Source organism: Trichechus manatus, unplaced genomic scaffold (genome assembly GCF_000243295.1).
Source record: "Trichechus manatus latirostris isolate Lorelei unplaced genomic scaffold, TriManLat1.0 scaffold00025, whole genome shotgun sequence".
Taxonomy (NCBI): domain Eukaryota; kingdom Metazoa; phylum Chordata; class Mammalia; order Sirenia; family Trichechidae; genus Trichechus; species Trichechus manatus.
Window position 1 is genome coordinate 19927549 of NW_004443961.1, and position 17367 is coordinate 19944915.

A 17367-nucleotide genomic window follows, 5' to 3' on the forward strand; every position below is an offset into this window, starting at 1 on the left:
TCATATTGTCTTTATAATAATGGTGCTTTGCTGAAATGTTGTGAGGCATAAAAGTAACTGCAGTAATCAGTTAGCCCATTCTTTCCCTTTTTGTGTCACCTCACTCCCCCTTTTGAAACATTAGTGGAATTTCATTTAACTGGTATAGAAAGGAGGATACCTATATATACATTTCTGTTGCTGGTGGAAAATTCTTGGTGTCTGTTTTAAAGTGCTCAGTGAGCATTTGATGAGTTCTTAGTTATCTTTTGAAGCCAGGGAAAGTTCAGGCAATGGTCTGCAAAACTGGTGAAGAACATCCAGGAATCCTTTTTGAAACAGTAGAAAAATGAATCATGCATGCATATATTAGGTTGTCTTAAATCAGACCCTCGCTGAAGCTGTAGTGACACATACTGTTCATGAAAGACTTAATATACTCCTCCTAATCAGATGAATTGTCTTGTTGTGCAAAAACTGTTATTACACTGTGTGTGAAACCAACCATGCTGCAGGGGGAAAAATTAAATCGCCTGACTGAGCGGTCACTTGTGAATAGTAACAAAAGATCTATTACAGTTATTAGAGACTCCAGAGGACATTCACCCTTTTATGCTCTTTCAACTGCTGGAATGAAATATTTTAGTGGTAAATGACACCCTTCTGGGAAATCCTCCTGAAGATTCATTCTCTGCTGTTTCTGGGTTAAAAAAAAATTAAATAAAATGAAGGAGCAGGGATTATTTTGTTCCTTTCAGATCACTTAAAAAATTTACCTCATTTGAGTTGGTGTGATGACAGTTGCCTTTAAATGTTCCTCATTATACCAGTCTTAATCTGCGTGTATTAGTACCACACTTTGTCTTTTGTAACATTTCGTGGACACTTTTTAATCTATGCAGTGGGGAAAGTCACCAGAGCATGATTGCTCAGGGGCCAGGGTGTATGTGGTTTATGTCAAGATCTGGATTAAGCACTTTAAGATACTTGAAATGAAAAGTCTATCTGCTTATTTTGTTTATTTTCTTTTAAAGGTCTTTGAGTGCATATAAGGAGAATTATATGAGTATATAATTTAGTTCTGTATGGCAACCTTGCTGAGCAGGAGACATTTTAAGAAGTATTTTCAGAAGTGAATGAATAGGTATTGATCTGAGGTGAAGCTTTATAACACAGTTATTAAATTGGGAAACAGGGTTCGTTTCAATGGATTACTTTCATTATAAAATGTCAACCCATTTAGTTATAGTTTATTACCACTCTGGAATTTTCTGCCTCTTTCTTATTGTCCTGTATGTTTGAGATTAGTTTTTGTGGGGATGAGGTATGAGTAGGGATACTTACTCTAGTTTAGCAATTAATTTGGGTAAGATTTTGTTTAGTTCTGAAGTCAAATAACTGACTTTTTCCTCTTCCCATTATTTGATTACAGCATTTTTTTTTCATTTTTCTTCTAAACCTTCCTTATTTTATAGCCCAAAAGATAGGAGACTGTTAGAGTGATGTGAATAGGCATGTAAATTCTGTTGGATTTCTCAATGCCTCCTTTTGTTACAGGTATTTTGATAGGTTCATTAAAACATATCTGTTGAAGTGGGGGTTGGGAAGAAGGAGGAATAGAGGAACAGGAACACATTGTTAGTAGGAATAATACATAGATATTTGAGCTTCACCTGGAAATAAAAATAATTTCACAAAATGGGAGATAGAAACCCTTTGTCAGGTTGCTAATGAGAGGCTTGACCTAGCTGCTGCTGCAGCAGCATCTTCGGGGATGATGAGAGATGCAAAATGCACTGTTGCTAGGCAACTCTCTTGGCTGCCTTTGGAGCAGGTTCATATGTGCTAAGAGCTAATGAATCCTCATGTCTGCTCTTCGAAACTGTTCAAAAGCCAATGAAGACATACCCAGACATTTAGCATTTACGAGTACCTGAACCATTCTTGCCATATCATTTACCCATCAAAAATTAAGTTGATCATTTAGCATGTGCTGAATATTGCTTTATTTTTCAAGGTAGACCAAGATTTGAGCTCTAATAAATATTTTTTTCAAAAAGGAGCTCAATAAAGAAGATAACTTAGCTGCTATTGATACTAGTTATTTTCTATGAAAGCTTATTTTAAATCTGAATCTTTTTTTCTTTTTTTTTTTTTTGCAAAATTGATAAGTTGTTGCAGCCTGCCTCTTCAGGCCTTTTAGAAAAATTTTAGTTACACTATTTGCATGCCTTATTCAGCCCAAAACCATTATTTAGGAAGATAAAGGAATCTGGAACACAGAACTAATTTTATAGGAGCCCTGACTAACCACCCCCTCCAAAAAAAAAAAAAAAAATCCTAGATGGTAATCAATTAGGCAAGCCACAGAACACAAATAAAATTCTGATAAGAAGCTTCTGTAAGATCCCTCCCAACCTCTAGTAATGCCTACCTCAGGGGTATTGTGAGGATTAAAAGATCCTACACATGAAAAAACACTATAAAGTCCTATACAAGGGTTAATTTTTAAAGTGAATTTCAAGGGATGGTCTAAATTCAACAGGAATTTTGTTTCTGGATTATTAGCTATTAGTAGTCAGGTTTGTTAGTATTTTAATAAGATAAGGGATGATTGCAGTGGGATTTATTTGTAACAGGCTTAGCCTACACCTATTTTATTTTGGTTGTATTAACCCGTGATTTCTCTTAGCATCACATAATCTGATGTAATATCAAACTATAAAAGGCACTCAATAAATGTTTATTATTTTAAGAAAGTTGTATAAACCTCCTTCATAGGTTATCTAAGTTGAGTTATTTTATTTCTTATAATACTGCAAAACATTTTAGAGATTCTGTTATAACTCTCTTTGTCTGTATTCTCTCATCTCTAAAATGAGAGAACTCACCTCCTTAAATTCATCATGTGGTTTAAATGAGATAATCCATAGTACAGTACCTGATCTATAATAAGCACTCAATGAAAGTTATATATTATTATTTTGGTTGATTTTTACAGTTCCTTTTATTCATTTTACCTCAAATTCAGATGATATTCATGCTTTTGACATCCTGGTAACCTTTGCCGAACAGGTAAAATTTTCTGGTTTTAAGTTAACTTGGTCAGGGCACTATCTTTAAGTACTTTTTTCTGCAAGTGGTAGTCTTTTAATACTAATTACAGAATTAAATAGCTGCAGCATTGAAAAAGCAAAATACTACAGGATCCATTTTGCTGAATTTGAGAAGATAAGGAAGTTAGGAATCATTTATTCATCCAGAAGTGTTTATTTTGTACTGGGGACTTTGGCATGGTAAAGGGAACAAGTGTATGGGCTTTGGAGTTAAATTACTTGAGTCCAGTCTTCACTCAACCATGTACTAGCTCTGTTACCTTGGGCAAATTATTTGGCCTCTCTGAGGTTTAGTTTCATCATTTGAAGCATGCTGATGATAATCATGATTTTCTAGAAAGTGCTTAGCAGAGTGTTTATAGTAAGTGTTCAGTAAATATTAGCTGCTAGTATTAGAAGAGTCACTACATATGAAGTGCTCAGGCTGAACTGGAGTAAGGCTAAAGTAACATATCACCATAGAAAGAAAATTGCATGGTAGGCAATTATTCTAGGTACATGTCTTCCCTTGACCTTATTTGGTTCTCAAAGGCTAATCTTCAATGCCCTAGAAAATTTATCTAATTATAATGTTATGATATAAATATAATTTGAACCTCAAGGGAATAAAGTTATACCATGTTTACCTTCCTTTTGATGTTGCTGCACGCTTGTAGGTTCCTTAGGACTGGAGGAAATCGTTAGCTTTTAAGCACTTCCATAATGGACTGCTTTCCAATGTATAACTTAAAAATAAGCAGATATCATAAGTAGAAATGTCAGGAAGGTGGAATTAACTAATGCTCCAAAGCATAATAGTACATTATGTCCTTTTTGTAGAATAAATAATTTTTAAAAGTCTCTTTTAATGGTAAAATATTAAAGGATGCATTTATGGTTCTGTTGCTGCGTACCATTTAAGCTGATTAGGTCTTTATTATATAAAAATTCAAGCTTTATCTTTTCACTTGTAACATGTTTATCAACTTACCACTGATTTTTAAATGGCAAACACATTTGTGTATGTAGAATTTAGTTCCATTTTTTCACAGGACAAAGTCTTATGCAAAGATGTTTCAGCATTTATTTAATCTGAAGCTGTGAATAAAATAAGAACCAAGAAAGCACAGCTTCTAGTTCAGGTCTAGTTTTAGAAAACATAATTTTAAAAAGCTAAAGCTAGATATTGCTTTGGCTATTTGCATCTCGTTTCCTTTAGGTGATCATGTCTTGATTTATTTCTTTTCACTGGAATCTTTGATTATTTTCTACTTAAAATAATTTATTTTAGTTATCTCATACTCTTTTTTTAAAAAAAAAGAATAGTTATAAACATTGATTGTATATTCTTGTGTCATCTAATTAAGATGAATAATAACAAAGCCCCCTTTTTTATTTCTCGTAATTTATCGGTAGATAGTACTACTCATGATTTTCATTATGTCAACATGCATGTTTTTCATGGAATATGGAGTTGCATTTTTATATTTTGCTCTTTATATGCTTGACTCCAGGAAGATGCTGGTTTGTATCTCTCTTGCTTATTTCTTCCCTTTTTGCTCAATTATGGGGAGAAATCTTAGCTTTCACTCAACCAAGGTAGGATGGCGGGTAAACTGAGACAAGGACTCCCATCCTAATTCTATCACCAATGAACTTTGCGATTGCTTTGGACTTCAGTTTCATCACCCATAAAATAAAGTTGTTTGACTAAATGAACTCGACAAAGCCTCTTCTGACTCTTAAAAACCAATCCCTTTCTTCTGAATCAATTTATCAAGGACTTGAACCCTGAAGAAGAGAAGGGGAAACATTGACTGTCTTAAATTGTATGAAACCAGAAGGTCTTGAGACAGTGAATAGTAGTAGGGCACTTACCAGCTTATTTTAAATTTAAGTTAGAGTCTGAGCAGTCGTTCTGTTTTCAGTCTGAGCACCTACTGGAGAGCAGAAGGTTTAAGAGCAGGGGAATCAAGAGCTGGTAATGACATCTCATATACATATCCATGGAAAATATTTTTGGGATCAAGTTAAGCACGAGCTGGTGTTTTCCTAATGAACTATCCTCTGTTTTTCCCCCTATTCAGTTGAGGATTTAATTTGAGCTATAATAGTCTCAGGGCAGTTTTCAATCTAAGATTATTTACTGTAAAAGTTTCCCACTTTTCTTGATTCTGAACTGGTCAGAGAAAAATAAACACCCTTATATACTTCTTTAGGACCTAAACTAATCAAAGGGCTGTACTCTGAGGCATGCAGTACTTTGTCTCCTGACAATATAATTAAAACATTTGTTTGAAAGTCACATGGCTAACTATACTATTTTGTAAGATGCCACTAAGTTTACTGATTGCCTTTCCTGGAACTAAGTATCTGTCAAAGTGTCTTGGTAGAAATCTTTCCCAGAAAGAGACATTCACTGAGATGTGTGCAAGACAATCTAAAATAACCTTTTGTTTTAATTAAAATGGGAAATAGAAGCCAATTGGAAAATTTGTCTTCCTTCATTTGCTCAAGGTGAGGGTGATGGAACTTCTGTTCTAATAGAACCCCAGCACTTGTTAAAAACATCATAAATTCTGGCTGCGTGTTGGGAGGCTGTAGTAATTACATGCATGGCGCATGGTCAGGCTCATTAATGAATTAATGTTTAACTGTCACTTTTTGGTGGTAGGTTAAAAGGATTTTTTTCTCTCTTAAAATTGAATTAAAGTAGATGTCTTCTAAGCTTAGAAGGAGCAGACATTCTAAGATTAGCACAGATAGAGGAATTTAACGATTAATAGACAACAAATCTGTGATATGTAGTACATGAAAAATAAAATTTTATGGCACCACATTTGATGCTATCAAATACAGTGCCTTTCTCATAGTAGGTTTTCATTAAATTATTTTGAACTGAATTTTTTAACAACCTTCTTGAGATATGATTCACATACCATACAATTCATCCATTTAAAGTGTAAGATTCAGTGACTTTTAGTATATTCACAGTTGTACGATCATCACTACAATCAATTTTAGAACATTTTCACTACCTCAAAAAACAAACCGTGTTCTCATTAGCAGTCAATCACTTCCTATTTTCCACCAGTCCCCACAGCTCTAGGAGGAACTGAGATATGGACCCCAGCCCTAGGAAACCAGGAATCTGCTTTCTATCTCTATAGGTTTGCCTGTCTGGATTTTATATAAGTGGAATTCATATAATATGTGGCCTTTCGTGACAGGTTCCTTTCACTTAGCATAATGGTTTCAGGGTTCATCCATGTTGTAGCATGTATCAGTACTTAATTTCTTTTTATAGCCAAATAATATTCTGTTGTATGTTGATGGACATTTGGGTTTTTTCAACTTTTTGGCTATTGCAAATGATGATATCATGAAAATTCATGTACAAGTTTTTTTGTGGACATATGTTTTCCCCACATAGGAGTGGAATTGCTGGGTTATATAGTAACTCTACGTTGAACCATTTGAGGAACTGTGTGACTGTTTTCCAAAGCGGCTGCACCATTTTATATACCCAACAATGCTGTATGCGGGTTTCGATTTTTCTGCATGCTTGCCAACATGTTATTAGCTGTCTTTTTGATTATAGCCATCCCTGGTTGCACAATGGTTAAGAACTCAGCTGCTAACCAAAAGGTTGACAGAATCCACCAGTCACTCCTTGGAAACCCCATAGGACAGTTTGACTCTGTCCTGTAAGGTCGTTATGAGTTGGAATCGACTCGATGGCAAGGGTTTGGTTTAATGGGTGTGAAGGGATATCTTATTGTGGTTTTAATTTTCATTTATCTTGTGGCTAATGATGTTGAGCATCTTTTCGTGTGTTTATTGTCCATTTGTATATCCTCTTTGGTAAAATGTCTATTCAGATCCTTTGTCTTTGTTTTAATTGGGTTATCTTTTTATTACTGAGATGTAAGACTTCCTTATATATGTTTTGGATACAAGTAGCTTAGAAGATATATGACTGCAAATATTTTGTCCTGTTCTGTGGATTATCTTTTCATATTCTTCATGTTGTCCCTTGAAGCACAAAAGTTTTAAATTTTGATGAAATCTAACTTATCTATTTTTTTTTCTTTTGTCACTTGTGTTTTTGGTGTCATATCTAAGAATCAATTGTCAAAATAAGGCCTTGATGTCTTACCCCTGTATTGTCTTCTAAGAGTTTCATAGTTTTAGCTATTACATTTATGCCTAAAATCCATTTTGAGTTAATTTTTGTATATGGTGTGAGGAAGGGGTCCAACTTCATTCTTTTCATGTGGCTATCCAGTTATCCCAGCAGCATTTGTTGAAAAGCCTATTCTTTCCCCAGTGAATGCTTTTGGCATACTTGTTGAAAATCAGTTGATGAGAAATGTAAAGGTTCATTTCTGGACTCTCGGTTCTATTCTATTGATCTGTGTATCTGTCCTAATGCCAGTACTATACTCTCTTGATTGCTGTAGCTTTGTAGTAAATTTTGAAATTGCGAAGTATTAGTCCTACAGCTTTGTTCTTCTTTTTCAATATTGTTTTGATTATTCAGGGTTCCTTGCAATTCCGTATGAATTTTAGTATTAGATGTCAATTTCTGCAAAGAAGCCAGCTGGGCTTTTGATAGGGATTATGTAGAATCTGTAAATCAATTTGGGGAATATTGTCATCGTAACAATGTTAGGTATTTTGATCCATGAATTAATTGCCCTTCTTATTTTGTTATGCATAGGGATTGAATTGGGGACATGGAAGGAAATTTTTGTTGGCCCCCTTTATAATAAACTGGTTTTAGTTATTGAGTATTTGAATCACATGGTTGAAAATTTCATTATGTGGTGTTGTTTTATTGTTTACATATCTTATGTGTTGGCTGTCCATTGGAACTGTAATCTTTCTGGGGAGGGGTAGAATACGCCTTAACTACTTTTGTATTTCTCTGAGTTTATTTCATGATTGTTTAGAAAAAACACATTTTGATTGGTTTTTGGAAGCTCATTATAAAAGAGATAGAATATGAGTAGTACTATGAAACTACTGTAGTCTTATTCTTTATGAACTTTGACATTCTCTGAGTCTTCTAATTCATGCATAGTCATACTATTCCTTTGAAGAAAAAAGAAATATAGATTGCTTTGTAGATCTTTTTCTCTTAGATCAGTGTATAACTAATATGCTCTTTATATTCATTTTAGGTTCCAAGTCTGATTCCACTTTTGATGTTCAAATTAGGAAGACCACTGGAACCTGTATCGTACAATGATATCTTGTATACTTTACCTACTCTCGGTGTTCACAAGGTTAGTATACTAACCAATTTACTTGAGGGAAAAAGAAAGTGTGACGTGAGTAATACATTTAATTCTGCTGGGTATTATATGAAATTTGGGGCCCTTAATTTTGCAGTGCCATTGCTTTCCTCGTTGGTCACATTTAATAGGTGATATTGCCCAAAGGCAAAAGGATTTGTTACATTATATATTTAAGAATTAATTCTTTTAAATCACTTAACATCTAAGTTTTCTCTTTGGCTATTGTCTCAGATTAGGTCCTTATGCCCCCAGGATTGCTAGCTAGCCTCCCCCAAAGCTGTCCCCCACTGCAAAGAACAGAAGCAGTAAGCTTCCATTTCAGTCTATATAATGATTTTTAAAATGCCCTTGGTAACCTTAGGGTTGTCTGCATTTACATTTATGAAACAAAGTTTCTTTAATATTTACTAGGTGTGCATAGGACAAATTCTACGAGTAATCCAACTGCTTGGAACCACCCCACAGCTAAGAGCTGTCACTTTGCGCTTGTTGACATCTTTGTGGGAAAAACAGGTAAGCTCAGATATACACTTGTGTGAGTGTTGCTTTCACTAAGGAAAAATAATTTTGTCATTATGTGTGAAAGTGCTTTGATATAGTGATATTAGTAAGTTAGTGGTATCAGTGACTGCATTGAGAAATTTTGATTTATTTGTGATGCTTTTAGCTGTAATACAGACAGTTGTGACTGATTATCAGAGAGAGTGAGAACATAAAAAACCTGATTTCCTTACTTCTGAAATTTATCTTTCTATTTGTATAAGAAAGTGATAGAAATATGGTTACAAGTGATTAGAGCCTTTGTAATTAGAGTGCAATTTACCCACTTTCTTCTTGTTTTACGAAATGAACAGTGCATGGAATCCCCAGCAATCATAACAGCATTCTTCTCTGCTGATTAGAAGAAATACATTATAATTTGCAATGCTAATGCGAGATTTGGAAGTGAAAATGCTACATAAAAGTAAATAATGATTATTCCACTCAAGTTGAAAAGTTACCTTTTTTTGTGAAATTACTTTCTTAGGATCGTGTCTATCCTGAGCTGCAGCGGTTCATGGCCATGTCTGATGTGCCTTCTCTGTCTGTGGGCAGGGAGGTCCAGTGGGAGAAACTAATCGCGAAAGCAGCATCGATCAGAGATATATGTAAGCAAAGGTAAGATGCACTTAACCCTTGGGAATGTATAATGTGATATATTATTTTGGGTTTAATTATTTTGTTGCCAGCAAGAAGCTAGGAAAGATAGTCTTAAGGAATGGTTGCTGTCTTTTGGTTGATGATTGAGATATGGTGGCTAGAGACTGGCATAGGATATTTGAGTGAGGATAAACTATTTTTCAACTCAAGTTTTCTGATTGTAAAAGTTCATAGTATTGGATGATAACTTTGAGAAGCAAGTACATCTCTCCATTTTACATGTAGTCTTATATCTTGGCTTATAGGATGTTTATATCCTTTTCTGGGTACTAATTTAGTATTTTAATAAAACATAGTATATTATATTTTCTATTTGTCTACATATAAATCCCTGAAACCTAAGAAGTAGACTGTATTCATCAACTGGTCTTTTTTATATTTGTCCTACATTATGCCTGATTCTTATAAAAGGTTTTAATAGGGAAGGCCTTATTTGTCACTCATTACGTGGAAACATTAGGACTTAGAATAATGTAAGAAATGATCTTGAAATTTTCTTATATACTGTAAACTTTTAGGAAGACATAAAATATTAGAGAGATGACTCTGCTGTTCTAACAGATTAATAAGCGGGCAGGAGGTGACAAGACTGAGATAACACTTATCAAAGCTCTGCCTTCCAGAATTTTTTTTTTCTGGGAGGGAGGTGCACAGGGTAAAGTAAAAATGTTTAAAGGAGGAAATAGATTTGATGCATTTGAAGCAGTTGTAATTCTTCAGTTTCATATGTTGATCAGGCCACTGCATTTTAAGGTTCCTGGGAGCATCATTCTCACTTTTGTCGATGTTGACAGTGTGAATGATGCTTCCTGAAGTTATGCAATGGGTTGGCCCAGGTGGTGATAACATTCCTGTTTCAAGTAAAATCTTGGATCAGAGTCCACAGGAGTCTAAGCTTAGCAGTTCTGTATCTTTTCTAAGCTTTAGCCTTTAGCAACACAAAAATAACCTCAGTTTATAAGTTATACACATATGGCCTAAGACCTGAGAGTTTGTATTCTCCTGTGGTGGTCAGCATGGAAAAGATTTTAGAGATGAAAGGGTTATTAGTTGCAATTCTTATTTTGCATATTTAAAACTGAGGCTTGAGAGGTTAGATAACAGATCAGATAGGAGTACTGGTCTGTTGATTACTTACTCAATGTTCCTTTTAGTTGCCACCTCAAGATCTGCTGGTTTTTCCAGTTTTAGAAAAGTGATTTCTGTTTGTGGGGCAGTGAAACAATAGGATCCAGTCAGGCAATTTTGTTAACTGACATTTTGTTAATTAGAGAAAAGTACTATATTATTGAGGGATAAAAGGGAATGTAGGAGATAGACCTGAGAATTTCTTTATGAGTTAAAGGTATCCTGAGGATAGCATAAGTAAATATATGAAGTAGAGAAGAGAGGATGAGGAGCATGAGTGAGTGAATCCAGCACAGTGCTGTCATGATATAGGTGCTCAGTCAACTGTGATTCACATTATAGTGAAACTTGTGAGAACCAAAACTCGATGGGACTGCCTTGTCTTTCTAGGTCTCACAAATTTTGCACCTTTGACAGAGTGCAGTCTTACCACTTTGGTATCGCTCTCTATTAGTGGAAAATTTTTTAATTTTCCTTCTTTGACAGATTTCTGCCTTACACAGTTTCCAGCTTTTGCAGGTTTTACTGTTATTTTTTTTTTTGCCATGCTCATTATCCTCATCGTCATCATTATTACGGTAGGTGTAAGCACATAGGAGACCATAGCTGTTAGTATCACTACTACCATAAATCATCCTGTGGATCACAAGTCCCTGCTTTTCTGGTCAGTGTCTGGTCCCAGAGAAACCACTAGACAGGAATAACTCTATCATTACTAATAATCTTAATAAGGTAAGTCGTCATATCTTTCAACCATTATTATAGACTTGAGTTTTTCTCAATTCAGACAATAGGATGTGTAATTTGAGGAGAATAAAATTTGATAAAATGTGTCTTTTTTAAAATAATATTTCTATATCGAAAGTCAATAATTTGATTATAGCAGAAATGCTCATGCTGTAATTTTTGAGGAAAAAAAGTGGTGTTAGTATTTGAGGGTCAACATTTATTAGACACAGGGCAAAGAAAAGCACTGATGCTTTTTCTTCAGGTAAAAGACCTGGGAGTAGTAATAGTTCTTTGATTTTAATTTTCTTTTTAAACTGTTGTTTCTTATAGACCATATCAGCATGGTGCTGATATGTTGGCAGCTATTTCTCAGGTGTTAAACGAATGCACTAAATCTGATCAAGCTACTCCAGCAGCCTTGGTGTTACAAGGTCTTCATGCGCTCTGTCAAGCTGAGGTAGGCTATTTTTGAATTGTTTTTGGATAATTTTGAAGAATATATTTTACAAGGCATAGTGCCTTCAAGGATGTAAGATTAGATTTAAGTAACTTACAGTTTGAACATTCGTTCCCAGAGATGTTGTTTGGAAGAGTGAAGGAAGACTTTCTACTTTACCACTTCTTTCTAGAATGGACTCTTTTTTTTTTAAATTTAGATGAAGGTTTACAGAACAAACTAGCTTCTCATTAAACACTTAGTACACATTGTTTTATGACATTGGTTAACAACCCCACGACAAGTCAACACTCTCCCTTCTCATCCTTGGGTTCCCTATTACCAGTTTTCCTGTCCCCTCCTGCCTTCTAGTCCTTGCCCGTGGGCTGGTGTGCCCCTTTAGTCTCATTTTGTTTTATGGATCTGTCTAATCTGTGGATGAAAGGTGAACCTCAGGAGTGTCTAGAAGGGACTCCTGAATCATCTGATCATGTAGACTATCTCTAGAAGCTAAAGAAAACCAGACTTCAGGCTTTTCTTGTTCTTATTTTTGTTAGGTTAAAAGAGAAATTTATACTTATAGGAGAACTTTTGAGTATATCTGCTTCTTAGTTTTTTGATGAGAGAGCCTTAGAAAGAGATGAGATGGGAAAATTGGCATGGGCCAGTGGCACTTTTACAGCCAGCAAAAAATATTGTTGGGTTGAAGAATGGCAAAGGATTCTTTCACTCCTCGCGATTAGATTGGGTAGGCTGGGTCAGTGTTAGAACTGAGCTTCTAAATAATTTTCTAAACTTTAGACCACTCCCAGAATTACAACACAGCAGAGAGAATCTTTACTGTTTTAGAGAAGTATTAGAATTACATCAAAGATCATTCATTAACCTATCAAATATTTGACACAGTGAAGAGGCATACAAAGCTATTGTTTTTTTAGTGAATGAATGTGATTTGAAGAAAAATAGAGTTGTCTTATCTTAAGGTTATGACTAATTATAACAGTTGATGATGATGATAAATATAAGAATATAGTAATACTAGCAACTACCGCATTGAATGTTTATATGCTCATGGCCATGTGCTAAGAACTTTTCATATAGGTTCCTCAACAATTCTGCAGTACAGGGTTTAGCACCATTTTACAGACGAGGAAATTGGACCGCAGGGAGAGGTTAGATATTTTACTCAGGATCTTGGTGACAATAAAACTTGCGTTCTTTTGGATAAACACTTAACTTCAACAGGCAGCGATCATCGTCACTGTTTAGGAACCAGTGGTTCTAAGGACAGTGCTTTCATATCATGTGCCCAATAGTTGTAAAATTTGTTACAACGTCATGGCAGAGCACTATTACAGCACAGGAATGCTACAAATAACCAAGTTTTAATGCAAACTTCGAAAGAAGAAAGAATTCTGCATTTTCACTCCCCAAAGGTGATCATTGTTATCAGTTTTGGAGTATTTCTTTTTCATTATTTTTTCCAAACAGGAATTAACTCATTTCTGAAATTAACTTTCTCCTCTTAATAAATAATAATTTAGTCTTACTATTTCTATAACTCCACTGTTTTCTACACCCATCCTCAGCTGGTATTCTAAGACTGTATATTCGGTAGATGTTTATTATCCCATAAGAAATACTCTTGAGTATGGAGCTGACTTTTCTTATCCCATTTCTCCAAGGCATCATCATTAACTGTGATAGTACTGGAGGTATGAAAAATGTTGTCTAATATGGTAGCATAACACGCTTTGTCTTTAGGCAACCCCAGGACTGTACCTGATATATACCACTCAGTTATATGTCCTTTAACTACTTCTCTGAGCCTCCATTTCTTCAAATGAGGATAAAATGGCATTACATATGTAAGCGACCTAGGATAACGTCTGCTCTCTGAAAGTTAAATTTTCTCCTGACAAATTAGTGTGCAGTTAGATATACTTAATGCCATCAAGGAGGTTCTAAATTGTTCTTTCAACTCTCTTCTAAAACTCAAATGATTGTTTTTTTTCTTCATAAGATATCCTATCCCTACACTGATGGAGCTATTGCTACTTCTCTGTATACTTAAAGGAGACCATTTGAGATTGTTGAATACTTAGCCCCAAATCCATTTCCCCAACCCAAAACACTACCCACAAAAATAATTTAAGTCACTATTATACCATAATACCTTGCTTCTCATATTCCTTTGTCCATGCATTTCTCTTTTCCATTATGTTTCTCACCTGTCCCTCTTTCTCTTTGAACCTTATGAAATCCAAATCCCATGTAATATTTTTTATCAAAACTCACTTTTAAAAATATTAACTGAAGTGTTGCAAATGAAGCAAGAATCAATACATTGTCATTCCAACAATAGCTGCTAGCCTGCTTAAATCCTTTTTGTAACAGGGTAAACATTAATAAATAATAAAGCAATGCCAGCAATCAGTTAACTTCATTTTATTATAAAGAATGTTTATTTTATTATCCCTCGTTTTCCATTGTCTTTCTTGTTTAGAGAATAAACCCACTATTTTATTGATTCTTGCTGGAGGTGAATAAGTGTTATTTATAGTGGTTTAATTATAGATATTACAAATGTCTTGAGTTGTGGAATTTGTTGAAACTGACTGCATCACTGTTAATTTTGGTAATAAAAATGTTCTTTTTTTATGTTTGGTAATGAATAGCTTTATGTTCATCTAAATAAGTAGAAATAATCTATTGCTACTTGATGTGCCTTGATGTTAGTAATATTTCTGTTTTAAGGTCTTCCCAGCTTTGTGTGTGTGTGTATTCATTATTTGTGAATCTGCTCCTACTATGTCCTGTGATGTGTGTTAAAGTTGTAAAATATACTTAGTTCAGCAGTTCTTGCCAGGCCACATTTACTAATTTTGGGCAAATCTCTTTTTTTTTTTTTTTTTGCCGGCATGCGATCCACAGAAGCCAGCATGCGTTCTGTGAGGTCATTTATTGTGTCTTCTAATTGATATCATATGTGAAGTATTGATGGCAGCCAAGAGTTTCAAGAATGAAAATATTCAGCCTAGTTATAAATCCATTTCCCAGCAGCATTTGGTAGTGATTTATCTATCCATTCCTCTTTAGATCGTTGACGATCAAATATAATTAAGAATACAGAAAGGAAGCCTAAAACAATGAAATAAAAACATCCATAAGGATAAAAGAATGAATTGAATAACACTATCTTTAAGAAGTTATCTCAGTTGGAAAATCATCCAAAATTGGACTTTCCAGGGCTTTCCCTTCCTTGCTGTTGTATAATAAGTAGAGCTCTTTTACTTAAGGTTGACAATGGACTCTTCAGCTTTGAAAGTCATAATCATGAAATTCATTAGTTCTTGGTAGGTCAGATTAAGCCTACAATTATTGCTCCTTAATCATTTATCATGGTCACCAATGAGATATTAAAAGGACCGATTCTATCTAAATGCCAACTCGACTGTCAAGGTGAAGATTGTGTTTCCAATATGAGTTTCTTTGGTGCTACTTTGCTAAACAAAAAATGAAGACAGAGAGTTCTGGGAATCTTGACCGAATGTAAAGGTGAGGATGCAGTTTAGCAGGTTGCAATCGAAAAACAGAAACTTATTCTTTTTTTATGTTTATTAATCTTTTTATTTTGAGATAATTATAGATTCACATGCAGTTGTAAGAAATAATACAGAGAGATCCTGTATACCCTTTGCCCAGTTTACCCAATGGTAACATCTTCCAAAGCTATAGTACATTATCACAACAAAGATATTGATACAGTCAAGATACAGAACATTTCCATCACCAAAAGATCCTGCATGTTGTCCTTTTATATCCACACCCACTTCCATTCTTAACTTCCACCCCCTTTTTAACACCTGGGAACCGTTAATCTTTTCATCATTTCTATAATTATGTCATTTCAAGATTGTTTTGTATATGTAATCATACAGTATGTAACCTTTTAGGGTTATCGTTTTTGAATTCTTAATACTATTGACATGTTGATTTGGGATTTCACAAATTCCTTTTTAGGGCTGAATTACTTAAAAAAAAATAACAGCTAATATTTCTTGGGTACCTAGTGTGAGTTTGGACATTCCATGATATACAGATTATTATACTTCCTTTTATTATTAATTTTTTCTGTAAACATGAAATTTAAACTCTTTTCCCATGCCATTTCCTTCATGATTGGTTGATGCGTAAAATTTTATATTATTTATGTTCTGGCTAAAGATTTAATGAAAAAGAGGTTTTGAGTTAAGATAGATTCATTTTTAGTGTTTCTACCAGTTACGTTTTGTATTTTAAGGATGTACTGAAGTGTTTTTATCTCACTTGTAAAGATGGTAGGTTTTTATAATATCATATTGGGTTTGGATAATGAAAAAAACATAGTGTCCCTCATCAACCTTTCACAAAACCATTTTCATTTTTCTGTATCCCTTTCTATTGTATTTGCTTTACACACACACACACACACACGTACACATATATTTGACAAGGTTGTCCTTATTTACTTTACAATTTACTATATTTTGTAATATAGAAAAATATAAATTACAAAAATATATTTTATAAAATAGATATTTTATGCTGCTACACATTTTAATGGTTTCATTACTTTCCATTCAGTGAATGTATCCAATTAAATAGTTTAAATTTAACTAGATTTTTTAAGTTGCTTCCTATTTTTCTCTCTTTATAAATAATATTCTAAGAAGTAATTACATATATAAAGTTTTTCAGTTCTTTTGGATTTTCTTAAGACTAAATATGTTGGGGTTTTAAAGATATTTTTCTACAGTCTTAGTAAATATTTAGTTTGTTTGTTCATAACTTTCCATGTTCACCTGAGCATAAGAGGTAGAGGAGTATATGGCCGATTATGGAGCATAGCAATTTGTACCCACGTTTCTAGAGGTATTTGCTACTAGCAAGAACAGTTCAACTGTGTCATTTCATTTAGCCCAGGGAAGTGCTTTTTCTTGTTATTACCATTCTGCTTGTTACCAGGAGCCCACAGTCCCTTATGTCCAAAGATTACAAACTGCCATAAAGAAATGGAAAAGTCTAAGTTGAATGTTCTTTCCTCACAGTGAATTTGCCCCGTGGAGGTTTAGCTTTTGGGCTTTAGAAATTTTTGAATAAAAGAGGAGGATGATGAATTAATTCATTATAGACTTTTAAGCAGATGTTGTAAAAAAGTTAAATATGTTTTGATTAGTTTTTGTTTAAGGCATTTGTGTACTATTATCATGAGTGCTTTTAAAAGATGGTTTTGAAATTCAGCTTGTTGGCCAGAGATCTTATTTAAATCCGTAATCCTACTTTCTTTTTGCTTTTATTTGGCACCTTTTTTTTTTCCTGGAAGATTTTCTTTTTCTTTTTCTTTTAACTTTAGAAGTATATGGGTTTATGGTTTTAAGTATAAAAGAGATCCTGTTTATCTCATAATCTCCTAAAGTTTCTTGCTTGTTCCACAAGATGTTCAAATAGAAAGGCT

General features: G+C 34.1%; 1 protein-coding gene across 1 annotated transcript in view; it reads left to right on the top strand.

Annotated features, from left to right (window-relative positions):
- FOCAD (focadhesin) overlaps positions 1-17367 on the top strand; it is a 303131-nt gene that overhangs the window by 113449 nt on the left and 172315 nt on the right. The window contains exons 10-13 of the mRNA XM_012554721.2: positions 8261-8365; positions 8789-8890; positions 9405-9535; positions 11765-11891. Of these exons, the coding sequence (XP_012410175.2) occupies positions 8261-8365; positions 8789-8890; positions 9405-9535; positions 11765-11891 (465 nt within the window). The remainder of the gene's footprint in view (positions 1-8260; positions 8366-8788; positions 8891-9404; positions 9536-11764; positions 11892-17367) is intronic.